The sequence below is a fragment of the Saccopteryx bilineata genome, chromosome 6 (assembly GCF_036850765.1).
Source record: "Saccopteryx bilineata isolate mSacBil1 chromosome 6, mSacBil1_pri_phased_curated, whole genome shotgun sequence".
NCBI lineage: Eukaryota > Metazoa > Chordata > Mammalia > Chiroptera > Emballonuridae > Saccopteryx > Saccopteryx bilineata.
The window spans coordinates 113800557-113827871 of record NC_089495.1 but is presented as its reverse complement, the minus strand read 5'-3'; the positions used below and the strand labels follow the sequence as shown (position 1 = coordinate 113827871).

Here is a 27315-nt window from a genome sequence, read left to right as displayed (position 1 = left end):
GCGCTGAGGATGGCTCTGTGGCCTCTGCTTCAGGCACTAGAATGGCTCTGGTTGCAACAGAGCAACGCCCCAGATGGGCAGAGCATCGTCCCCTTGTGGATCCTGGTCAGGCACATGCGGGAGTCTGTCTGACCGCCTCCCCATTTCCAGCTTCGGAAAAATACAAAAAAATAAAAATAAATAAATAAATAAAATGGTTTGAGTAAAAGCAGTATTATTTTGTTGGTCTTGCATGGTATTTACCTGATTGGTTCTCAAATAACTTTTGATTTCTATATCAATATGCACCTCTGAAACTACTGGCTATCAAAAAGAGTATTCTCTTCAAAGAAAGTGATACATTGCACAATAAAATACCACAGCACTAAGAAGGAAACATCTACAACTCTGTGTGACAACGTCAATGATCTCACAAATATGAGAGTAAGTGAAAGAGCAAACACAAAGAATACATACATATACTATATGACATTTTTACAGAAAGTACAATTAACTAGCTGAATTAGTCAATGCCATTAAAAGTCAGGATCAATGAATGCATAAATAAATTGAAATTTCTCTCTCTCTCTCTCCCCCCCACCCCCTTCATCTCTATAAAACCAATTTAAAAAATTAAAAATAAAACGTTAGGATTATGGTCACCGTTGAGTAGGTGGGACCGAAAAAGGCAAGAAGGGGTTTCTGGGTGATGGTGATCTAGTTATTTTTGGTTTGCAAAATTCCATTAAGCTTACATTTATAATATGTATACTTTTCTGTATGTACAGTATCGTTCAGTGTAAAGTTTCTATAACAGAATAGAATAATATTTGAATAATAAGAATTTCCAAAACTTTGGAGTAAACAATGGCAGGGTTACAGGAATTCATGTTTAGACTCCCCAAAAGGCTACTCTGAAGATGACAATTCCCATCAATTGTCACAGTTACTACCTCAGAGTTACAGATTACTTACACTAAACAGTATTTACATATTCCTTTTCTTTTAGTCTCACTTTGACTCTCTCCTTAATTTGCCTCCCAATTCCAATTCCTTTCACCTACATTTAAATGAATTAAGATAGTACAATTATTACAACTTTTCCTGTCATTACCTTTTAAAAGGAAATAGGATATGTTATAAAAGACACATCATAAGCCCTGGCCAGTTGGCTCAGGGGCAGAGCATTGGCCTAGCATGTGAAAGTACCAGGTTCGATTCCCAGCCAGGGCACTCAGGAGAAGCGTCCATCTGCTTTTCCACCCCTCCCCCTTCTCCTTTTTCTCTGTCTCTCTTTTCCCCTCCCACAACCAGGGCTCCATGGGAGCAAAAGTTGGCCCAGGTGCTTAGGACTGCTCCATGGCCTCCACCTCAGGTGCTAGAATAGCTCCAGTTGCAATGGAGCAATGCCCCAGATGGGCAGAGCATTGCCCCCTGGTGGGCATGCCCAGTGGATCCCAGTCAGGCAATTGCGGGAGTCTGCCGCCCACACCTCACTCCCCACCCATTTCTCACTTCGGGAAAATACAAAAAACAAACAAGCAAAAAAAGACACATCACGAAGAATATGCTTTGCAACTTTAACCAGTAGAACAAAACCAGAATTTTTCAGGCCAATATCTAACTAGAAAAAAGTTTGGGCAATAGTCTTATGAGGGAAATGATGCTTGCAAAAGTTGTAAGATAATATCAAACTTAGAACCATAGTGATTTTTCTCTCCAAACCATTCTGTCTTTTCCTAAGAAGAATTCTGAGTAAAGGATGCTCATCCTTTGCTGACATCCCAGGAATCCCCTTTCCTGACTCTGTGGCACAGTTCATTTACCTGTCAGCATTTCCCTGAAGTGACTCGGCACAACCGCACAAAACTGTGGAGGGCAGGGCAAATGGGCAACAGAACAAGGCTGACAGGTGCAAGATCTGAGCTCTAGACATGTATAAGCTTAAGAGCCTGAACTTAACCTCCTTATGTGTCATCTCTGCAATCTGGAGAACAGCTGTCCTCACTACCGCATATGCTACAAGGGATGAGGCTGGGGGCTCAAATGAGGAAACAAATGAGAAAGCGTAGGAAGTAAAGCACTGTGCAGACTAAGAAAGTATCTCTGTAAATGTACACCACCATAATGTAACAGGAGAGACTGACTCTTCAACACAATTCTATATTCTTTTAGATGTCAGAATCCAGTATTGAGTGACGTCACGGAAATGGCGCCGTGAGAAGCGCGTCCGACAGCTCTCCCCTAAATCACAACAAATTTATCAACTAGAAACAGAAAAACTTATCCTCGGAGCATTCCGGAGTTCCACACAAACTGAAAGCAAAAGGACTGTTATCACTTGAATCTGAGAGACGAGGGTGTGGAGGAAGCTACCGCAGCGACGATCATTCAAGCCGCCAGGGAGTGCGCCCGCGGTGAGTCAGCCCATATACTTGGGAACCGCAAGCCGCCGCGAGCGGCCGACCGTGAGCCGCTGCGAGCTGCCACGAACCCCCGCGAACCCCCAGAACCGCCACCACGAGCTGCCGCGAGCCCCTGCGAACCACCACCGCGAGCGGCCGCCATGATCCGCCGCGCGCGCGCGCCCGGTCCGGTTGAGCACCGCTGACGTTCCCAGCGGCCCGCACACTGCGAGTGGGGGTCGCCGGCCACCGGTGCCCGGAGCGCCCCATTCGCGCGTGTGCCTTGGGCATTCCACGCGCCCAGGGCGCCCTACTGGCCCGCACACCCAGGGGGCTCCATTATCCTGCGCCTGGTGCGGTCCAGCCGCCAGCGCCGGGGCGAGCGGGAGAGGCTTGGGAGATTCTCTCCGTGGGCGGGGCACCTCACCCAGCCATTCAAGCTAACAATCAAGCGTTGGGGGAGGGGCGCGCGCAGGCAGCCTAAAATACCTTCGGAAACACAGCTGCGACCCAATCACTGAAATTAGCTTAACCCATAAAATCTGCGCACCCTCGGTTCTAATTGATAAGATCTCTCTCAGTTCAGCGATCCAAGACAAGAGGCGTGATATTTTTTAGTGCCTCTCGCTAAAGGGGCGGGGGCAACTTCTGATTGATAGAGCCTCCATATTCAGGGATAAACGCTAACAAGAAGGACTTGGCAGATAATAAGGTCTATACTACACTAGTCGTAAGCAGAGACTAGTGCCTCTTCTTCCCTGCAAAAACAGGCTACAAAGTGTGGAAAGCCTGGGTTGAGAGGTCCAACTAAATGATAGGCGCTGAATAGTCACCTTGACAACAATTGACTCCCACCCCCGCCTGATTACACTGGAGGCCCTGACTCTCAGAGCCTTTCCCAAAGCCTTGCACTGAGTGGGGATAGAGTGGGGATATCCCAGCTCTTTGAGCCTCTTACTCCCCAGGCAGAAGCAGTTGCAGCCTTATAGCTGGATCACCAGGCTGCTAATTCAGAAAGGGGGGACTAGGAGAGAGAATCCAGGAAAGCAAACTCTCTCATCGTTGGATCCTGCAAACGCCAACAAGCCTTTACTTCCAGCAAGACTAAAGCCAATTATATGACATTGCCATAGAATCCCATCAACTGCAAATCCCTACCTAAGAGTGACACAGGGGCAGAGCCTGGGGTACAGAGTCACCGACTAGGAAGAGGGAGAGAAAAGAAAAAGGAAGAAGTTAACCTCTCAAAATCAAGAAAAACCCACAGACTTTACATCTTGATCCACTAATTTTTTTTTGTTGTTGTTGTTGTTGTTTGTTTCTTCTATCTTTTTGCCTTTATTTCCTCCACCTCGGTCCTTCTATTCTCTGCCCATCTTATGCTTCCCCTTTCTTGAACTACACTACCCATGAGTGTTGCATTTTATTTTTCTTCTTCATCCTCACCCTCCTTTAAGGTTATACTCCAAAACACTTAACTCTCACTCTCTCTTGTTTTTTTTTTGTCTTGCTTTATTTTGTTTTTTTCTCCTCCTATTTTATTTCTTCCTTCGTTTTTCTCTTTTTCTTATTTTTTCCTTTCTATTCGTTTTTTCTTTTCTCATTTTACTTTCCTCCCATATAATCCTCAATCACGAACAAATTAGTTAATTTGGGACTCGAGGCTTTTTTTTGGCTTTACTTCTCTTTTTTGCTTTTGTTTTTATTTTTTTTTTCTCTTGTTTGTTTATTTTTGTGGCATTTTGGGTCCTCCCAACCCAAGGTCTCCATTGTATTTAGTCTTCGCTCCACTTAATACAACAGATTTTTACTTATTATTTTTATTTTTTCTTCTTTATTATTCTTTTTTGGTCCTTTTTTCTGATTCCCTCTTATCCCTCTCATTATATCTCTTAGTTGACCATCACTTACAAGCAAATCATCTTATGCTTGTCTAAGATTTTCTTCCTTTTTTTTTTTTTTTTTTGCATTTAGTAGGTCCCTACTCCCTTTTTTTGGCCCCTTGAACTCTTCACCCCAAATCAGGCCCTCCATTATAGGCACGATATTTCCCTGAGGAGGGGAGAGGAGGGAAAGAGAAGAGAGAAAAAAAGGGGGAAATAATAAATTATTACTGTTTTTTTTTTGTGGGGTGTTTTACCCTTTTTTTTTTTTTTTCTTTTTACTCTTTATTAATTCTATTTAGTGCTATCAATAAGACCACCCTCAGATGCCGATAAGAAAGAGGAAATCGAATATTATGGATACAAAAGAAAGAGAGGTAACACAAATAGATGTGGAAAAATCTATGGAGAAAACACTTAACATATTGGAAGCCTTGGAGCTAAATGACAGAGAATTTAAAATAGAAATTTTAAAAATACTCAGAGATATACAAGAAAACACAGAAAGGCAATATAGGGAGATCAGAAAACAACTCAATGAACACAAAGAATATATTACCAAGGAAATTGAAACTATAAAAACAAATCAAACAGAAATGAAAAACTCAATTCACGAGCTGAAAAACGAGGTAACAAGCTTAGCTAACAGAACAGCCCAGATTGAAGATAGGATTAGTGAAATAGAAGACAAACAACTTGAGGCACAACAGAGAGAAGAAGAAAGAGACTCAAAAATAATAAAAAATGAGAAAGCCCTACAGGAATTGTCTGACTCCATCAGAAAGAATAACATAAGAATAATAGGTATATCAGAGGGAGAAGAGAAAGAAAATGGAATGGAGAATATACTCAAACAAATAATAGATGAGAACTTCCCAAGCCTGTGGAAGGAACTAAAGCCTCAAATTCAAGAAGCAAACAGAACACCAAGTTTTCTTAACCCCGATAAACCCACTCCAAGGCACATCATAATAAAGATGACACAAACCAATGAGAAAGAAAAAATTCTCAAGGCAGCCAGGGAAAAGAAGAGTACAACATATAAAGGAAGGCCTATTAGATTATCATCAGATTTCTCAGCAGAAACTCTACAAGCTATAAAAACATTCACAAATACAGAAAAGATGAGAGAATTTATCAACAGAAAGCCCCCACTCCAGGAAATACTAAGGGGGGTTTTCCAACCAGATTCAAAGAACAAAAGAAAACAACACCACAAGTAACAGCTCCACCAAGAACACAATAAAACCAAACTTAAACTGTGACAACAAAGGAAAAAAAGGGGGGAGAGGATGGAGATTAACAGTAGCAAAGGATGATGAAGTGCAGAAATACTTATAAGATAGGGTTCTACAATGAATATGGTAGGTACCCTTTTCATTACTTAATGGTAACCACCCTTGAAAAAACCACCACAAAAACACTTGACTTAAAAAAGGTAGCAACAGAGGAAAGAAGTATGGAACACAAACAAACAAAAACAAATGATAGAAAAACAAAAGAGAAGAATCAAACTAGATACAAAACTAACAGAAAGCAATTTATAAAATGGCAGTAGGGAACCCACAAGTGTCAATAATTACACTAAATGTAAATGGATTAAACTTACCAATAAAAAGACACAGAGTAGCAGAATGGATTAAAAAAGAAAATCCAACCATATGCTGCCTACAAGAAACACATCTAAGCAACAAGGATAAAAACAAATTCAAAGTGAAAGGCTGGAAAACAATACTCCAAGCAAACAACACCCAAAAAAAAGCAGGTGTAGCAATACTCATATCTAATAATGCTGACTACAAGACAGAAAAAGTACTCAGAGACAAAAATGGTCATTTCATAATGATTAAGGGGAAGTTGAATCAAAAAGACATAACAATCCTTAATATATATGCACCAAACCAAGGAGCACCAAAATATATAAGACAGCTACTTATTGACCTTAAAACAAAAACTAACAAAAATACAATCATACCTGGAGACCTCAATACACCGCTGACGGCTCTAGATCGGTCATCCAAACAGAGAATCAATAAAGATATAGTGGCCTTAAACGAAATACTAGAACACCTGGATATGATAGACATCTACAGGACACTTCATCCCAAAGCGACAGAGTATACATTTTTCTCTAGTGTACATGGAACATTCTCAAGAATTGACCATATGTTGGGCCACAAAGACAATATCAGCAAATTTAGAAAAATTGAAATTGTACCAAGCATATTTTCTGATCATAAAGCCTTGAAACTAGAATTCAACTGCAAAAAAGAGGGGGAAAAACCCACAAAAATGTAGAAACTAAACAACATACTTCTAAAAAATGAATGGGTCAAAGAAGAAATAAGTGCAGAAATCAAAAGATATATACAGACAAATGAAAATGAAAATACGACATATCAGAATCTCTGGGATGCAGCAAAAGCAGTAATAAGAGGAAAGTTCATATCACTTCAGGCCTATATGAACAAACAAGAGAGAGCCGAAGTAAACCACTTAACTTCACACCTTAAGGAACTAGAAAAAGAAGAACAAAGACAACCCAAAACCAGCCGAAGAAAGGAGATAATAAAAATCAGAGCAGAAATAAATGAAATAGAGAACAGAAAAACTATAGAAAAAATCAATAAAACAAGGAGCTGGTTCTTTGAAAAGATCAACAAAATTGACAAACCCTTGGCAAGACTCACCAAGGAAAAAAGATACAGGACTCAAATAAATAAAATCCAAAATGAAAGAGGAGAGATCACCACAGACATCATAGAAATACAAAGAATTATTGTAGAATACTATGAAAAATTATATGCCACCAAATACAACAATCTAGAAGAAATGGATAAATTCCTAGAACAATACAACCTTCCTAGACTGAGTCATGAAGAAGCAGAAAGCCTAAACAGACCAATCAGCAGGGAGGAAATAGAAAAAACTATTAAAAATCTCCCCAAAAATAAAAGTCCAGGCCCAGACGGTTATACTAGTGAATTCTATCAAACATTCAAAGAAGACTTGGTTCCTATTCTACTCAAAGTCTTCCAAAAAATTGAAGAAGAAGCAATACTTCCAAACACATTTTATGAGGCCAACATAACCCTCATACCAAAACCTGGCAAGGATGGCACAAAGAAAGAAAACTACAGACCAATATCTCTAATGAATACAGATGCTAAAATACTAAACAAAATACTGGCAAACCGAATACAACAACATATTAAAAAAATAATACATCATGATCAAGTGGGATTCATCCCAGAATCTCAAGGATGGTTCAACATACGCAAAACGGTTAACGTAATACACCATATCAACAAAACAAAGAACAAAAACCACATGATCTTATCAATAGATGCAGAAAAGGCTTTTGATAAAATACAACACAGTTTTATGTTTAAGACTCTCAACAAAATGGGTATAGAAGGAAAATATCTCAACATGATAAAGGCCATATATGATAAACCATCAGCCAACATCCTATTAAACGGCATAAAACTGAGGACTTTCTGCCTTAAATCAGGAACAAGACAGGGTTGTCCACTCTCTCCACTCTTATTCAACGTGGTGCCAGAAGTTCTGGCCAGAGCAATCAGACAAGACAAAGAAATAAAAGGCATCCATATCGGAAAAGAAGAAGTAAAGCTATCACTTTTTGCTGATGATATGATCCTATACATCGAAAACCCGAAGGACTCCACAAAAAGATTATTAGAAACAATAAACCAATACAGTAAGGTCGCAGGATACAAAATTAACATACAAAAGTCCATAGCCTTTCTATATGCCAACAATGAAATATTAGAAAACGAACTCAAAAAAATAATCCCCTTCACGATTGCAACAAAAAAAATAAAATACCTAGGAATAAACATAACAAAGAACGTAAAGGACCTATATAATGAAAATTACAAAGCATTGTTAAGGGAAATCGAAAAAGATACAATGAGATGGAAAAATATTCCTTGTTCTTGGATAGGAAGAATAAATATAATCAAAATGGCCATATTACACAAAGCAATATACAAATTTAATGCAATTCCCATCAAAATCCCTATGAGATTTTTTAAAGAAATGGAACAAAAAATCATCAGATTTATATGGAACTATAAAAAACCCCGAATAGCCAAAACAATCCTAAGGAAAAAGAATGAAGCTGGGGGCATTACAATACCTGACTTTAAACTATATTATAGGGCCACGATAATCAAAACAGCATGGTATTGGCAAAAAAATAGACACTCAGACCAATGGAACAGAATAGAAAGCCCAGAAATAAAACCACATATATATGGTCAAATAATCTTTGATAAAGGGGCCAACAACACACAATGGAGAAAAGAAAGCCTCTTCAACAAATGGTGTTGGGAAAACTGGAAAGCCACATGCAAAAGAATGAAACTCAACTACAGCCTGTCCCCGTGTACTAAAATTAATTCAAAATGGATCAAAGACCTAAATATAAGACCTGAAACAATAAAGTACATAGAAGAAGACATAGGTACTAAAATCATGGACCTGGGTTTTAAAGAACATTTTATGAACTTGACTCCAATGGCAAGAGAAGTGAAGGCAAAGATAAATGAATGGGACTACATCAGAATTAAAAGTTTTTGCTCAGCAAGAGAAACTGATATCAAAATAAACAGACAGCCAACTATATGGGAACTGATATTTTCAAACGACAGCTCAGATAAGGGCCTAATATCCAAAATTTACAAAGAACTCATAAAACTCAACAACAAACAAACAAACAATCCAATAAAAAAATGGGAAGAGGACATGAACAGACACTTCTCCCAGGAAGAGATACAAATGGCCAACAGATATATGAAAAGATGCTCAGCTTCATTAGTTATTAGAGAAATGCAAATCAAAACTACAATGAGATACCACCTCACTCCTGTTAGATGAGCTATTATCAACAAGACGGGTAATAGCAAATGTTGGAGAGGCTGTGGAGAAAAAGGAACCCTCATTCACTGTTGGTGGGACTGTAAAGTAGTACAACCATTATGGAGGAAAGTATGGTGGTTCCTCAAAAAACTGCAAATAGAACTACCTTATGACCCAGCAATCCCTCTACTGGGTATATAACCCCAAAACCTCAGAAACATTGATACGTGAAGACACATGTAGCCCCATGTTCATTGCAGCACTGTTCACAGTGGCCAAGACATGGAAACAACCAAAAAGCCCTTCAATAGAAGACTGGATAAAGAAGATGTGGCACATATACACTATGGAATACTACTCAGCCATAAGAAATGATGACATCAGATCATTTACAGCAAAATGGTGGGATCTTGATAACATTATAAGGAGTGAAATAAGCAAATCAGAAAAAAACAAGAACTACATGATTCCATACATTGGTGGAATATAAAAATGAGACTAAGAGACATGGACAAGAGTGTGGTGGTTACTAAGGGTGGGGGGGGGAGGGAGGACATAGGAGGGAGGGAGGGAGAGAGTTAGAGGGAGGGGGAGGGGCACAGAGAACTAGATGGAGGGTGACGGAGGACAATCTGACTTTGGGCGAGGGGTTTGCAACATAATTTGATGACAAAATAACCTAGACATGTTTTCTTTGAATATATGTACCCTGATTTATTAATGTCATCACATTACCATTAATAAAAATTTATTAAAAAAAAAAAAAAAAAAGAATCCAGTATTGAAACATCTTAAAATATAACAATTATATTAGGTTAAACCATATGAAACTGTTGACTTACAGATGTTGAAAATGGAAAATTATTGGCAATTTCATATTGGTGAAACTTAATAGAAAACTTATAAAAACTTTTTAGACTTTTATAAATAGGTTTATTTAAAAAATAATTAGAATACCTCGGGTTTGGGCAGCTTCCTTTAAAGCAACTAGAAGATGAGGCTTCAAATTATCCAAAATAAATCTTCCTTCAAGACCTGGAAAAAGGGACCTAAAAAGTGACAGGACCGCAGCAATTATAATCTTCTAACAAGTCTAAAATAAATTAAATGATTTCAAGCTAGCTAAATGAACTATTTTACACAGGTCAATGCACACATCAAATCACATTGCAATAGTTTTTGCTCAAATATGAATGAGCCTTTGCTTTAAACTATGAGCGCTCCATGAACCACATGCATAGCCAGAACTACTCTATAAATAGCTCAGAGTAGAATTGTTATTTTCTGAAATGTCAATATATATCTTTAGTTATAAAAAATCATTTAACACTTTATTTTCATTCATTTAAATTAAATTTCATAAAATTCATTGACACATCTTAGTTATTAGCACTTATAGCCATTGTTTTCAGTGTTTTGTTTTTAAAATTTCCAAGAAAAACTGCTTGAATAGCTTTTTAACTAATAAACATGTTTTTCATTTTAAGATGTAAAAATTTGTCCATTTATACTTTAACAAAGTATTATATTTCTGCAAAAGTCTTCCTTTTATAAAATCTACATTGATAATTGATGAATTTCTCAATAAAGAATCTAAATGTGGGCAGGGACAGAGGAGTATGTAAAAGTAAACACTTATTTTTAAAAGTGTGATCTGTACCTTGGATAGTCCTCTGAGGTAATATAAATTACATCTTGATCTGATACAGATGAGGAGAAGGGAACAAAATTTCCATTTTGTAAAGGTAGCAGCTCCAACCCAAGAAGTTCGCTGTAGGCTTGGTCGGAAAGCACGAATTCTAAGAGGTGAAGCCTGTCTTCGGCGCCACCCAGGTGTGCAGACTTCCTCAGCACCTGCCGCACCCACGCAGGGGTCACCCTCCGCATGGGCTTCTCACTGGAGGCAGTGAGCTGCATGGCTGCAGCCAGATTCGCTGGGACCTTGACAACCTGCTTCCCTGAGCTGTGGAGGTAGTTGAGCACAGTCTTTGTGTACTCCAAACTTTCATCGAGTTCTGAGAAATACGCCTGGTCCAACTTGACCCACTGGTTGCTCATTGAATAAATCACTGCATTCTGGAACAGCTCGTGAAATAGAGGTTCTAACACTGGCTGCCAGTGCACCTTGACTTTGTTCACATCAGGCCAAAGCTTGTAGATGACGTCAACTGACAAGGGAAAATCAGAGCCCCTCTTTGACTCCAGGCGTTTTATTGAATCTAAGATCAGAGTAGCGTAGGCTTTAGGAACAACATTCAGGATCAGAAATTCATTCCATAAGGCAGCCGGGTCTCTCCACTGGTCCAACTCTCTCCATTTTATGCTTCTGCGATTGTCAGTCAGACCGAAGAACCCGCTAATGTGAACTGGGAGGCCTGTTTTACTCTCCTCTCCAGGCGGCAAGGGAAGAAAACAAAATGCTTTTCCTGAGAAATGAGATTCTGCTCCATTTTCATCATCTCTGCTTGACAAAGACATGGCTATTCCAATAGTTGGGACAAATTTCAATTCATCAGCCAAAGAATCAAGTTTACTACTAATCCCTCGCCCTCCCACACTGTTACACACCAACCAAGATGTCTTGTGTATGTCTTTCGTGCTCTCATCTTCTAAAACTATATTTATGTAATATGTGACACAGGTTATGGTATTGTTTGGAATTTTTTTGCAATAGTTACTAATAGCAGTTTCCAGAATCTTGATAGAATTTGGCCGTTCCTGTTTCAGGGCCTTGCTCTCACTAGCAGTCACTCTAAACACCAGTTTCTCTGTCCCGTCAGCTTCTCGGACACATAAGGAGACACCCTGCACACTTTTCAGAAAGAGCAGCACTGTGTCTGCATCTGCTCTAAAAGAGTCAAACAACTCAAGAACCTTTTGTTTATTGTAGAGGTTACTACTAAGCTGGGAAGGCTGTAGGCGAAGAGGGAAGCGGAAAACTGTTCCTGGAAAATTGCCATTTATAAATGTTTCCTTGGTGCTTCCAAAAATGCCAAGAAATGGCGCAAATTGGTCTGAGAGTTCATTAATTTCTTTGCTGTCGTCTTTGAGATTCCAGCATTGACCTGATTCATGTGGACCAAAAAGTGTTTGATGAGGATCTAACATCCCAATCTGGTCACCACTAAAAATACAAGGAACATCTGCAAAGAAAAATTCAAGCCACCATCAACTCTGAAATGTAATGAACAGTAATAATTACATTACACAATGCATAATTGCTATCAGAATATTACACATGAAAAGGCATAAGCCATAAAATGACTCCAAAATATTTTTTTTTTAAAAGCACTAAATTTAGCTCAAAAAATATAATTCTTTGAACATGAAGAGGAAATATAGGCCCTAGCTGGTTGGTTCAGTGGTAAAGAGTCAGCCCATCATGTAGATGTCCTGGGTTCAATTCCTGGTCAGGGCACACAGGAGAAGCACCCATCTGCTTCTCCACCCCCCCTCCACTTCTCTCTCTCTCTCCCTCTTTCTATTTACTTCCTGCAGCCATGGCTCGACAGGAACGAGTTGGCCCCAGGGGCTGAGGATGGCTCCATGATCTCCACCTCAGATGCTAAGAAGGGCTCAGTTGCTGAGCAATAAAACATCCCAGTTGGGCAGATCATCAACACCTAGTGGGCTTGTGGGGTGAATCCCAGTCGGGAACATGTGGAGTCTGTCTCTCTGTCTCCCCTTCTCTCACTGAATTAAAAAAAAATTAGGTAAATAAAATTCTTTCAACATGAAAAATAATAAATTCTCTCTTGATTCAGTAAGTATCAGGCATAGAGACTTCATATCAGTGGCAGTCAACCAGGTCCCTACCGCCCACTAGTGGGCATTCCAGCTTTTATGGTGGGCGGTAGCGGAGCAACCAAAGTATAAATAAAAAGATAGATTTAACTATAGTAAGTTGTTTTATAAAGACTTATTCTGCCAAACTTAGCGAAAATCCAAAATAAAGTACTTGGTAAATAATTATTATTATATGCTTTAACTTGCTGTAACTCTGCTTATAAATTTTATAAAGTAAAGTTACTTTCCTACTTTATAAATCACCATTACTGTGGAACCGGTGGGCGGCTAGAAAATTTTACTACTAACAGAGATACAAAAGTGGGCGGTAGGTATAAAAAGGTTGACTACCCCTGCTTTACATGGTTATTATGAAAACCTAAGATTATTTTGAAACTTTTATTAAACAATATATGTGAGGAATAATTGGATATTTACATTCAGCCCCGATAGCCATGTAAACCCAGTCAAACAGAACAGAGTCATACCCTATGCTCAAAATAAAAACTTCAATGGCACATTCCCTGAAGGAAGAGGGCAGAGAACTAACACCACAGGTGATTCTGCCACCATGTTACCCAGTAAGCTTTCTCTATGCTTCCTACAGCGGATGTGCCCTCAGGCCAGGAGCATCTCTCTCCACTGAACTGAGGGGTAGTGCTTCCAGAGACACATTTTTTTGTATAGCATGGTCCCTAAATTGATACCAACTGCTTCATCTGTTCTTCAACAAAGACAAAGTTATATTTAAATACTGGAAGAAAAACTAGACACGTCAGAAGTGCTATATTATAAGACATTCTTCAATATGGCCCCTTTAAGGACTTCCTGAGGGTTAATTTTGATATATTTTGCCTCACATGCTGCTACAGCACCTAACCTTCATGCAAAATGCAACTCCAATGAAGTCCACCTTTAATATTGATGGTCATCAATTGTAGGCTCAGTTGTCACAACCATCAACCCCTAAGCTCTCGGGGTTTTTGTTTGTTTGTTTGTTTGTTTTTTACAGAGACAGAGAGAGAGTCAGAGAGAGGGATAGACAGGGACAGACAGACAGGAACAGAGAGATGAGAAGCATCAATCATTAGTTTTTCGTTGCATATTGCGACTCCTTAGTTGTTCATTGATTGCTTTCTCATATGTGCCTTGACCGTGGGCCTTCAGCAGACCGAGCAACCCCTTGTTGGAGCCAGCGACCTTGGGCTCAAGCTGGTGAGCTTTTGCTCAAACCAGATGAGCCTGCACTCAAGCTGGCAACCTCGGGGTCTAGAACCTAGGTCCTTCCGCATCCCAGTCTGATGCTCTATCCACTGCGCCACCGCCTGGTCAGGTTCTCTCAGGTATTTTAAGCAGAAAATGTTACATCCACCAACCCAGCAGCTAAATCGATCAAAAATGTGGTCAGTGACACTTTTGTCCACAGACTGTGTACATACTGCCATTATTGAAATTATGCTGGGAAACTACTGACTGTTGTAAAGCAGGACCCAGGAACCTCGAAAATCCCCAGATTAGAGAATTGCACTGCACTTAATACTGCTGCACGTAAATGTGCCCATTCTCAAATAGCAGGACAAATAACTCCATAGGGAGATGCAGACACTGGCAGTCAGCTGGACTCTAAGAGATTCATTCCTGTATAATAGTCTCCACGCTTATACCATTCACATATGTACCCCATAAATTTAAAGACTGACCTGAGGGATAATTTGAAAATAGCTGAATATTAATATTCACATATAACAGTAATATAACATTTTAATTTATGAATTAATATATTTTGTTATATAAGTAATATTACTTAGTACCTTATACAATATTTAATAATATAAATATAATACAAAAAAATAGGCTTACTAAAATTGGGCTATAGTGACAATGACCCTACATCCCACTCACCCAGGGAATTCCCAATTTAGAATAGTTATCTCAAAATAATACACTCTCATGAGTGTCCTAGTTTAGACAATAAACTATATGATCACCCGAACAATAACTATAGCTCTGCTAGCTCAATCTCTCCTTCTCCTGCAAGTTCAAAATGCCAAAAGTTTGAAACTAAACGATAACCAGGCCCAATTCCATAAAAAAAAAAAAAAAAACACGAAAAAAAACATTTTTAACACAAACTAGTAAATAGTAAGCTTTGATTCTGGATGAACAGCCATATACTTTTAGAGATGTCTACACTGTTTCAAGTGTTTCCTCTTATAAGTATGTACCAGAAACCTCATATTCTTTTTAGATTCAAAACATAATTTCAAAATCAGCAAAATACTCACTTAAAAGCAAAATTTTTATGAGAAAAATGTACAGAAATCAGAATCACATCAAAGATCTTCACTTTGTCAGTTATTCAATACCATTAGATATTATACTTTAGCCCTGTCCAGTTGGCTTAGTGGTAGAGTGTCAGCCAACATGTGGATGTCCCAGTTCGATCCCCAGTCAGGACACACAGGAAAAGTGACCATTTGCTTCTCCACCCCTCCCCTTCTCTTTCTTTCTTCTTCTCCCACAGCCATAGCTCAATTGGTTTGATCAAGTTGGCCCTGGATGCTGAGGATGCCTCCATGGAGCCTACACCTCAGGTGCTAAAAATAGCTCAGTTGCCAAGTAACATTCCCAGATGGGCAGAGCATTGGTCCCAGATGGAGGTTACCAGGTGGATCCTGATTGGGGTGCATATGAAGTCTGTCTCTCTGTCTCCCCTCCTCCTACTTAAAACAACAACAACAAAAAACAGTATTATCTCTACAGTTAACCAAATAAATTATAAACTACAGGCTAAAATAATTTTCAATCTCAAGACTGATACCAAATACTATACCTGTTATGTGATAGACAGAATTAAACCCAATTCCAAATCTTCCAACTTTCAAAGGGTCATCCTTCTTCCTGCTTCTTGCTATTTCTTGAATACCGTGCCAGTCCTCTGGGGTGAACACTGCATTGTTGTACACATAGAGAGCTGATCCTAGATGTTAAAATGCACATGCACACATTCAGAAAGAAGTGTGGTAAGATGTTCAGCTCTTTCACGAACTTTCTCTACATAAAGTTGCTTATTTGATGGGAAGATATAAAGAACTGAATGGAATGACTGAATTCTGTTATAATTCTGATTGTTTTCACAATAAAAATAAAACACATATAAATGGTAAAAGTTACTAGCAAAAACTCAAAAAAGAAAAATTATGGGTGTTATGGTACTTAAATATCCAAAACATGGGGCAAACAAGAATCTTAATCACAGTGTACTACTTTGTGAAATTTGCTTCTAAATAGCATATTAAAGTTTTTTATTTTGCAAATACATGGAAATGTATTTCCTTAAGAAACCTTGTTATTTCAAAAGGTAAACAATCTCCTTTAATAAATTTAATAATCACTAAGTGCTTGTTTTTATTTTTGGCAGCCTCTAGATTTTTCTATATAAGATATTCCTTATATCATTTTAATAATCAATGTGACAAATTTGTAAGTAAGCATGTTAAAAAATACCACCCTTGTCTCCAAAGTAGTTCCTTTAAAAAGTTATAATTCTGCACAAATATTTTTAGAACTCTACTTTTTGAGATTTATCTTCAGAATCTCTAATATTTTTTAATACTTTCACCTAAAGTAACTCCTCATACTTTAAAAATAATTAATATTTTTCTCTGAAAATGTTACTGACATATAACATACAGGGTGGGGCAAAAGTAGGTTTACAGTTGTGAGTGCAAAACAGTTTATTCTTGTATTATTACTTATTAATTGTTGCATTATTTTCCATGTGAACAGCTGTAAATCTACTTTTTCCCAGGCTGTACATACAATACAGGACCAAATACTAAGTGTACAGCTTGATCAATTCTGACAAAGTGAATAAACCCATGTAAGATCCACTCAAATGAATTACAGAGAATATTCCAGCACCCCCCAATGCCTCTTCTCATGTGCCTATAAATTCAAGCAGATCCAGGGATGAGGACCACACATAGTTTGTTTTATAAAAATGATGTGACTGCTACTTGTAAAATAGTTCGAGCAGGAATATGAAAGCTGCCAAGACTGCTGAGGTCCTTCTGAGAAGGATGGAGAAAGCACACTGCAGTGTGAGATTACAAAATAATAGATGCTTGTTTTCTTTTCAAATAAAAAAGCATTTCCTGTGAAAAAGAACTTCCTCCTCATATCTCCACTCTCCACAGTATCTGAAGTGTCAAAACTACCGTTTTTCCCATCCACATTAATGCCACTCCCGGAAAGAAGGACACCCTGTAAGTGAAAGTGTCCTGTCACTGGCTGCCAGAGCCCTTCTCACTCTGGCCGATCACACTGTGACCAGGAGTGCGCACACACACACCCACCTCAGAGAGCAGACGGCAGGATGAGAGGCAGGCAGACGAAGCCCTCTCCACTGGCTCTGCATCTAGCAGGTAAGACCTAGTTGTTACGAAAGGTTTTTAATCAAGGTATAATTCTGATTCCGCTCATCCTGGAATAAGAAGGGAAGCTATGTAATTTGCCTTTGTTCCAATCTACTTGGGTCTCACTGAATCTCTGCCTCCATCCATGAGATCAAGGTTAAAATGCTCCACATCTATCCTATCAAAATGGTGTATTCTTGGTTGAGAGAGAAAAGAAAAAAACCCCTGAGGAAAAAACAAAAGATTATCTGGGGAGGTGAGTATTAATAGTAGGCTGGTAATCTATTTGCTCCTTTTAAAAGGGAATACCCAGCCCTGGCCAGTTGGCTCAGTGGTAGAGCGTCGGCCTGGCATGCAGGAGCCCCAGGTTCGATTCCTGGCCAGGGCACACAGGAGAAGCGCACATCCGCTTCTCCACCCCTCCCCCCTCTTCTTCCTCTGCGGGAGGCTCCATTCCCCTCCCGCAGCCAGGGCTAGATTGGAGCAAAGTTGGTCCGGGAGCTGGGGGTGGCTCTATGGCCTCTGCCTCAGGTGCTAGAATGGCTCTGGTCGCAACAGAGCAACGCCCCAGATGGGCAGAGCATCGCCCCCTGGTGGGCATGCCGGGTGGATCCCAGTCAGGCGCATGCGGGAGTCTGTCTGACTGCCTCCCCGTTTCCAACTTCAAAAAAATACAAAAAAATAAAATAAAAATAGGAATACCCAAGCCAGAGTCTCCTTGTAAACACTCTGCTGACAGACCTCTGGGCAAACACAGCAACAGTATTTACTAACAGAAGAGGCCTGATCTAGTGGATGCTTTTAGAAGGTTGCTTACTGTAAGGAAACCTGGAATTTATAGATTTATGAGGCATAATTCCCATATAATGCCCTAAGGTATGTAATTACCAGGAAAAACATGAACATCTTTCATGACTAAAAGAGTTCTATTTGTTTAAGTGAAGGCCTGCATGTATCACTTAGAGACCACTTGTCCTAAACCCAGGCCATGGTGTGTGTCTAACATAGCATGGAAGAAGCTAGAAGGAGGCCTTAGGAATCTAAGACGTCTCCATGCTGCCTTTACTTGTGTCTGTCTCTTAGTTACCCACATCCTTGAAATCCTTATGATTAAAGTGTGGAACTGGGTAAGTTCTCTTCTTTTCCTGCAACTCATTTGATGAACTGAGCTTGTCATATGATTATATAAAAAGGAACAAAAACAAGTTGTATTAAAAAAATTCTCACTTGCAAAACTAGGTATCATAAGGAGGAAAAACTATAATCCAAAAAGACATAATCAAAGACAACATTTATATCTGAATGCCACAGAAAGATATTTTCCAATAATGCAAGAGCATGTAGGAAATTATTTGTTAAATAAAGATGTCAGCCCTGGCCTGACCTGTGGTGGCACAGTGGATAAAGCATTGACCAGGAATGCTGAGGTTGCTGGTTCAAAATTCTGGGCTTGCCCAGTCCAGGCATATATGGGAAGAGTTGATACTTTCCATTCTTCCCCCTTCTTTCTCTCCACTCTCTCTAATAGCAATAAACAAAAAAATCATTAAGCCCTGGCCAGATAGCTCAGTTGGTTAGAGCATCATCCTGAAGCACATAGGTTGCCAGTTCAATCACTGGTCAGGGCACATACAGGAACAGATCAAGGTTCCTGTCTCTCACTCTCTCCCTTTCCCTCTCTAAAATCAATAAAATGAACATTTAAAATAAAATACAATCTTTAAACAAAACCAAACAAAAAAGATGTCAGCCCACAAAGGATATGGGCGCAATCCCCAGTCAGGGCACATACAGGAACAGAATGATGTTCCTGTCCTTTTCTCTCTCTCTGAAATCAATATATAAAAATTAAAAAAAATTTTTAATTAAAAGTTAAAAAAAATTTAAAAATATGTCAAAGATCATTTCTACCAATATGTCCAAGTTATTTTAAATTGGCTTATTTGGTGTGAGTTTAAAAAGCCTATCTCTAAGTATACTTATGCACAAATTCAACTAAATAATCTTGTTTCAAATATATTTTTAAATGAGGTGAAGTCAAGGCTAGAAGCAAAAAATCATAAAATTTAGGTTGTACTTTGAAGCAAAATACTTATAGGATATCTCCATACTCTCCCTTTCATGGTTCTAGAGTGCACACTAATAATATCAGTATGCCAGAACACCTAAAACACTGTCACATAAATTACCTGATTTAATCCTCAAAGTATATGGGAGGTCAATTTTGTTCTTAATACTATCCTGTAGGTGAGCAGACTGAAATTCAGTGAGGCTCATTAATCTGCTTAATCTCACTGAGTGAATATGAGGATCAGAGATGCTACCCCACCTACTGGCACCCTGTTGGGGTACATGAGATGGTAGCCCTGTGTAGGATCAGGATATAAGTGAAAGCCCCTCAGAGCCACACTTGGTATTTTTCAACAATGGTTACATTAAATCGTAGAATCTTAGAACCAGGAAACCTTACTGCTCAATCCTCTCATAACCAGTACAGGTGCAATGACATGCGCAAGATCCCAAATGCTGAAAACCTCTGAATGTATTATGTCTGTCACCACGTCTCTTTATAAGATAAAAAGATGCAACTTTAGAGAAAAAGCTGGATGACGTCAGAGTAATGGCGGTATGAGAGATACTCCTGATCTCTCCCCTTGAAATTTCAACAAATTGAACAACTATAACACAGCAAAGGAACCCCAACTGGGCTTGCAGGCACGCCTGAAAGGGCCACATACTGAATGTACCAAAGGTGGGACAGGGTGAAAAGGAGAGCAGAAAATAAAATTCACTCACAGTGGGCTTTGGAGAGGAGAGGAGACAAATCTGGAGTGACTGGTTTTTCTCTGCCAGGACTATAGGGAAGAAGGAAGCTTGGGCTCTCTGGATTTTGTCTGAGGAGTATGGAGAGGGAAACCTGGAGTGACTGGGTCAACCTCTGCAGGGTGAGACAGAGGGGCAGAAGGGGAGATAAACCAAAGTGGCCAGAGAGTGGAGTCACAGCCAGTGTTCCTGTGGTCTGCCTGCAGCTCACACTCAGCAGAGATGGAGAAAACTAAAGTGCGGTTTCCAGTCTCCCAGATCCTGCCTCCCTCACCTTGCAGTACCGAGAGTGACAGAGACAAACCCCACGCCAGCTCACCAGAGCCACTCTCTCCCCTGAAAAACAGAGGTGCTCAACATCAGGTGCCCAGGTCTGAGATGTAGGAAGGAGTGCCTGAGTGCCTGGGAGCCTGAGATCACTTGCCATTGCTAGAGCCATAAAGCCCTCACAACACACCCCACCCACTAATATGACTATAGCCCCACCTACATCATTGCCATAGTAACATCTTAGCAGCATCCCAGGAACTTCATAGTGCTAAAAGTTGTAATACAGTGACATCTACTGGAAGAAACCTCTCAAAACCAAAATTTCTTTTTTTCTTTTTTTACTTCTTATTCCTTTTTTTACATTTTTGAACTTCATTTTTTAAAATTTTTATATTTTTATTCTTATTTTTTGTGGGTATTTTGTTTTTGATCTTTTTCTTTGCTTCCCATCTTTTTTTCTGTGGTTTTTCTTCTTGTCATAATTTTTAATTTTTTTTCAATATTTTACTGTATTTTTAAATTTTTTTCAAGTTTTTTTAGTTCTTTTTTGTTAGGGTTCTTAACAATACCACTCTCAAATGTCATCAAGGAACAAGATATAAAATACCATGGCTACACAAGACAGAGGCATATTTCAGAAAGAAAATGAAAAATCTCCAGAAAAAAATCTCAATCACATGGAAGCCTTGGAGTTAAATAATAAAGAATTCAAAATTGAAGTTCTGAAAATACTCAACAAGATGTGGGAAGACACCAATAGGCAACTTAATGAGCTCAGAAAACAAATTAATGAACAAATGAATACCTCACCAAGGAGACTACAACTTTAAAAACAGAGATGAGGAACTCAGTATGGGAACTGAAGACTGAGGTAACAATACCTAATAGAAGAAGCCAGACAGAGGAAAGAATCAGTGACACTGAAGATAGGGAATTAGAGGTGCTACAGAGAGAACAGGAGACTCATAAATGAAAAAAACTGAGAAAGCCTACAAGAATTGTCTGACTCCATCAGAAAGAACAATTTAAGAATGGGTATATCATAAGAAGAAGAGAGGGAGAAGAGAATGAAGAGCCTATTCAAACAAATAATTGATGAGAATTTCCCAAACCTATGGAAAGAGTTAGAACCTCAAATCCAAGAAGCAAACAGAATGCTGAGTTACTACTACCCAAACAGACTTACTCCAAGGCATATTGAAATAAAATTGTCAAAAATCAATGACAAAGAAAGAATACTAAAGGCAGCTAGGGAAAAGAAGACCACGATATATAAAGGAAAGACCATCAAGTTATTTTCAGACTTCTCAGCAGAAGAAACTTTACAAGCCAGAAGAGAGTAAACCCAAACATTCAAAGCACTGAAAGAGAGGAATTACCAGCCAAGAATACTATATCCATTAATGGTATCCTTCAAATATGAAGGAGAAATAAAAACTTTTACAGACATACAGAAGCTGAGGAAATTTATCACCAGAAACCCTCCATTGCAGGAAATACTAAAGGGGGTTATTCAACCAGACACAAAAAACAAAATAAAAATTACAAGTAAAAGCTGCAACAAGGTCACAATAAAAACAAGGATAATCTGTGACAACAATAATATAAAAGGGGAGAGAATAAAGATCTGAAGTAGCAAAGGAGGATGGAGTGCAGAAGCACTGATATGAGAAGGACTCTTGTACATATGAACATTTTCTTCTAACCTAATGGTAATCACTCATGATAAAGCCACTACTGAAACACACAGCTTAAAAAAAGAAGAAACGGGAAAGAAGTATGGAACACCACCAAACAAAAACAACTGACAGAAACAAAAAATGGAGAAGAACCAAATGAGAAACAGAGCTAGCAGAAAACAAAACATAAAATGACTATATGAAATCCTCAAGTGTCAAAGTACCCTAAATTTAAATGGACTGAATTCACCAATAAAGAGGCACAGAGTAGCAAACTGGATCAAAAAGCAAACCCCAACCATATGCTTCCTTCAAGAGACATATCTAAGCTGCAAGGACAAAAGCAGATTCAAAGTGAAAGGTTGGAAAACAATTCTCTAAGCAAATAATATATAAAAGGTAAACAATCCAATTAAAAAATGGGCAAAAGAACTGAATACACACTTCTTCAAAGAGGACATACAGAAGGCCAACAGGCATATGAAGAAATACTCAACATCACTAATCATTAGAGAATGCAAATTAAAATCACAATGAGATACCACCTCACACCTGTCAGAATGGCTCTCATCAACAAATCAACACACAAAAAGTGCTGGTGAGGGTGTGGAGAAAAGGGAACCCTCCTGCATTGCTGGTGGGAATGCAGACTGGTGCAGCCACTGTGGAGAACAGTATGGAGTTTCTTCAAAAAATTAAAAATGAAACTGCCTTTTGACCCAGCTATCCTACTTTTAGGAATATATCTAAGAATATCAAATCAATGACTTAAAAGAAGATATGCACCTGCATGTTTACTGCAGCATTGTTCACAATAGCCAAGATCTGGAAACAGCCAAAGTCTCCATCAATGGGCAAGTGGATTAAGAAGTTGTGGTACATATACACAATGGAATACTACACAGCTGTGAAAAAGAAGAAAATCTTATCTTTTATGATGACATGGATGGACCTGGAGATTATTATGCTAAGTGGAATAAGCCAGGCCGAGAAAGAAAAATATCATATGATCTCACTTATATGTGGAATCTAATGAACAAAGTGAACTGAGGAACAGAATAGAAGCAGAGGCGGGTCACAGGGAGCAGAGGCACAGAGTCAGAGGGAAGCAGAATGAGGGAATGAGATCAGAGAAGGTGAAAGGATTAGTGAAATTATATTATACATAACACAGAGATAAAGATAATATGATAGCAAATCCCAGAAAAAAGAGGGGAGGGATTGAGGGGGAGGGGGATAAAGGGGGTATAAATAGAAATATGAGAGTAGGGGGTGAGGGTGTTATATTCAGTGGGACACCCAAATCCATATAAACACAAATAAATTAAAATAAACATTTTTAAAAAAGAAAAGAAAAGCAGGTGTAGCCATACTCATATCTGACAATGCTGACTTCAAGACAACAAAGTAACCAGAGACAAAGATGAACATTTCAAAATGATAAAGGAGACATTGTATCAAGAAGATATAACACTTCTTAATATATATGCACCAAACAAGGGAGCACCAAAATATATGACATTTACTAACTGATCTAAAAATAGAAGACAATCATTCTTGGAGATTTTAACACACCACTGATGATTTTAAATAGATCATCCAAACAGAAAATCAATAAAGAAATATCGGCCCTAAACGATACTCTGGACCAAATGGACGTAATAGACATTTATAGAACATTTCATCCCAAAACATCAGATTATACATTCTTCTCCAGTGTGCATGGAACATTCTCAAGGACAAACCATATGTGGGGCCACAAAACTAACAACAACAAATTCAGGAAGACTGAAATTATACCAAGCATATTTTCTGATCATAAGACTTTTAAATTAAAATTCAATTGTAAAAAGGAAGAAGAAACCCACAAAAGTGTGAAAATTAAACAACATTTTTCTAAGAAATGACTGGGTCAAAGAAGAAATAAAAGCAGAGATCAAATGATATATCCAAATGAAAATCACAACATGACATATCAAAATTTCTGGAAAGCATCAAAAACAGTAATAAGAGGGAAGTTTATATCATTACAAGCTTATATCAAGAAACAAGAGAGATCCCAAGTAAACAACCTAATATCACACCTTAAGGAACTAGAAAAGAAAAACAAAGGCAACCTAAAGTCAGCAGAAGAAAGGAAATAGTAAATATTAGAGAATTAAATGAAATAGAGAAAAAAACTATAAAAAATACTATAACAGAGCTAGTTCTTTAAAAAAAATCAATAAAATTGACAAACCACTGGCTAGACTCACTAAGAAAAACAGAGGAAGGACTCATATAAACAAAATCTAAAATGAAAGAGGAGAAATTACCACAGAAATTACCACATCATAGATACACAAAAGATCATAGTAGAATATCATGAAAGATTATATGTCACCAAATTCAACAACCTAGAGGAAATAATAAATTCCTAGAACTATACAATCTTTCCAAACTGAGCCATGAAGAAGTGGAAACCCTAAATAGACCTATAAGGAAGGAGAAAATAGAAACAATGATGAAAAAACCTCCCCCAAAACAAAAGTCCAAGACGAGATGGTTACACTAGTGAATTCTACCAAATATTCAAAGAAGATTTGGTACCTATTCTTGTCAGTCTTACAAAAAATAGAAGAAGCAATACTCCCCAACACATTTTACGAGACCAACCAAAACCTGGCAAAGACAACACAAAAAAAGAAACTACAGACCAATATCTCTAATGAATACAGACGCAAAAATCCTACACAAAATACTAGCAAATTGAATACAACAACACATTAAAAAAATAATACATCATGATCAAGTTGGATTCATTCCAGGAGCACAATGATGGTTCAACATACATAAAATCAGTGGTAGTCAACCTGGTCACCTGGTCCCTACTGCCCACTAGTGGGCGTTTCAGCTTTCATGGTGGGCGGTAGCGGAGCAACCAAATGGCACCGTGATTACATACTAATCGACTAACTGTTGACCAGTCAAGATCAGGACAGCGGTCAGACTCTGTTACAGGGCATTTGTATTGGGACTGCATCCGACCTCTTTCACGACCACCTGGCCCACATCCTTAAGCAACTAGGTACCTGACTCTGGGTCCACATCCGCCGCCCGATCTGGTGGGCAGTTCATGACCGCTATTGTCACCCAAAAACTATCAGTTAATCGTTTTATTAACCCACAGACAAAGAACTCCATGATTCAACGCTTCTTTCAATGACAGAAACTGCCAGACAATGGAGACACCAATTAACTCATATTTTCGTCTCAATTCCCAGATTTTAGGGTAATAAGGTGAGGAACCCTCCCCCCCCCCCCACTTCCAAAACTAGCCGATGTCTCGCTACTTTGCCCTGATCACCATTGGCCAACTCCTGCTACATAAAATTTTATAAAACGCACAACCACGGATACTCAGTCTCGTCTTGACAAACTCTCACTCAACCATGACACTGTAACATCGTGACCACGTAACAGACTTCAAGCGCATAAGTTTTGTTCACGTTATGTACGTGAAGCTAAATGGTGTTACGTAATTGAAACTAAAGTCAGTACATAGATTTCTGAGAGCAAGCACATGCTTATAGCTTCAAAGAAGAAAATATTGTGAAATATCGTGAGCCCATGTCTCAAAAAAAAAAAAAATGCACATGGCTATTTGCCAGAGTATCTGAAGATGGGTTTCATAGAATCTGTTCCAAATAAACAACATCCAATGTGTTTATTGTGCCACAAAACATCATCCAATGAGGCAATGAAGCCAAGTCTATTGCGAGAAATCTTTCTACAAAATGACAAGGATTATATATTTTCAGGAAATATATAAAAAGTTTCAAAATCATTCAACTATCGTTGCATCATTTAAGAAACAACATACAACAAACGAAGATGGATTACTTGCCACTTATTTCATTTCACAAATAATTGCAAAAAGTGGTAAAAGCTATAATACTGGAGAAACTATAATAATACCCTTTTTAAAAGAATTTATCTCAACAGTAATGCATCAGGATATACCTCAAATTTTAAAAACGTTGCCCCTAAGCTATAGCACAGTAAAGCGACGAATTGATGAAATGGCAGTTAATGTTGAAAACAAACTTATAAGTATTCTCCAAAACTCTTCATTTTCCATGTAATTGGACGAATCTACCATTGCAGATAATGATGCTTTATTGATGGCATATGTATACCCTATTTTGATGAAAACTATATTACGAGAAGAAATGCTATTCGCAGTAAATCTCATCACAGATACAAAGGATTATCTACATTTAATACTGTGAGAACATACTTTACAAAAAATAATATTCCTTTGAATAATATTGTTGCATGCACTACTGATGAAGCACCATCAATGGTAGGTCACTATCATGGATTTGTTGCTTATTTGAAGCAGGAAGTGCCAAATGTTTTATGTATTCATTGTGTGGTGCACAGACAACATTTTGTAGGAAAACATCTAAGTACAAGTCTCCATTCATCATTAACTATAATAATTCAAGCCGTAAACAAGATCAAATCCTATGCAAAGAATGATAGAATGTTTTGGCAGCTTTGCCAGGACAATAATGAAGATTTTATTAAGTTACTTTAGCACACAGAAGTTCGGTGGCTGTCAAAGAGTACATCTTTGGCTAGATCTGTAGCATTATATGATAGTGTCATACAATTTTTTGAAAGTAATAAGACCAGTCTGTGTCAACAGTTAAAAACAGTAAAGAATGATGCCTTTTACTTGGCAGATATTTTCAAGAGATTTAATGATGTCAATTTGCAGCTTCAAGGAGCTAATAAAACTCTTTTAGGTTGCCATAGTATTGTGTTATTATTTATTGACAAACTTGACGATTCCCGGCCAGGGCACACAGGAGAAGCGCCCATTTGCTTCTCCACCCCTCTGCCGCACTTTCCTCTCTGTCTCTCTCATCCCCTCCCGCAGCCAAGGCTCCATTGGAGCAAAGATGGCCCTGGGCGCTGGGGATGGCTCTGTGGCCTCTGCCCCAGGCGCTAGAGTGGCTCTGGTCGCAACATGGCGACGCCCAGGATGGGCAGAGCATCGCCCCCTGGTGGGCAGAGCGTCGCCCCTGGTGGGCGTGCCGGGTGGATCCCGGTCGGGCGCATGCGGGAGTCTGTCTGACTGTCTCTCCCTGTTTCCAGCTTCAGAAAAATGAAAAAAAAAAAAGAAAAAAAAAAAAAA

The 27315-nt window shown here is 38.7% G+C and overlaps 1 protein-coding gene across 2 annotated transcripts in view; it reads right to left on the bottom strand.

Annotated features, from left to right (window-relative positions):
• Window positions 1–27315, bottom strand: part of SACS (sacsin molecular chaperone) — a 118304-nt gene that overhangs the window by 22204 nt on the left and 68785 nt on the right. For both annotated transcript variants that reach the window (XM_066236852.1, XM_066236853.1), the window contains 3 exons: window positions 15774–15920; window positions 10815–12297; window positions 10112–10203 (listed from right to left, as the gene is read on the bottom strand). In XM_066236852.1, coding sequence (XP_066092949.1) covers window positions 10112–10203; window positions 10815–12297; window positions 15774–15920 — 1722 coding nt within the window. The remainder of the gene's footprint in view (window positions 1–10111; window positions 10204–10814; window positions 12298–15773; window positions 15921–27315) is intronic.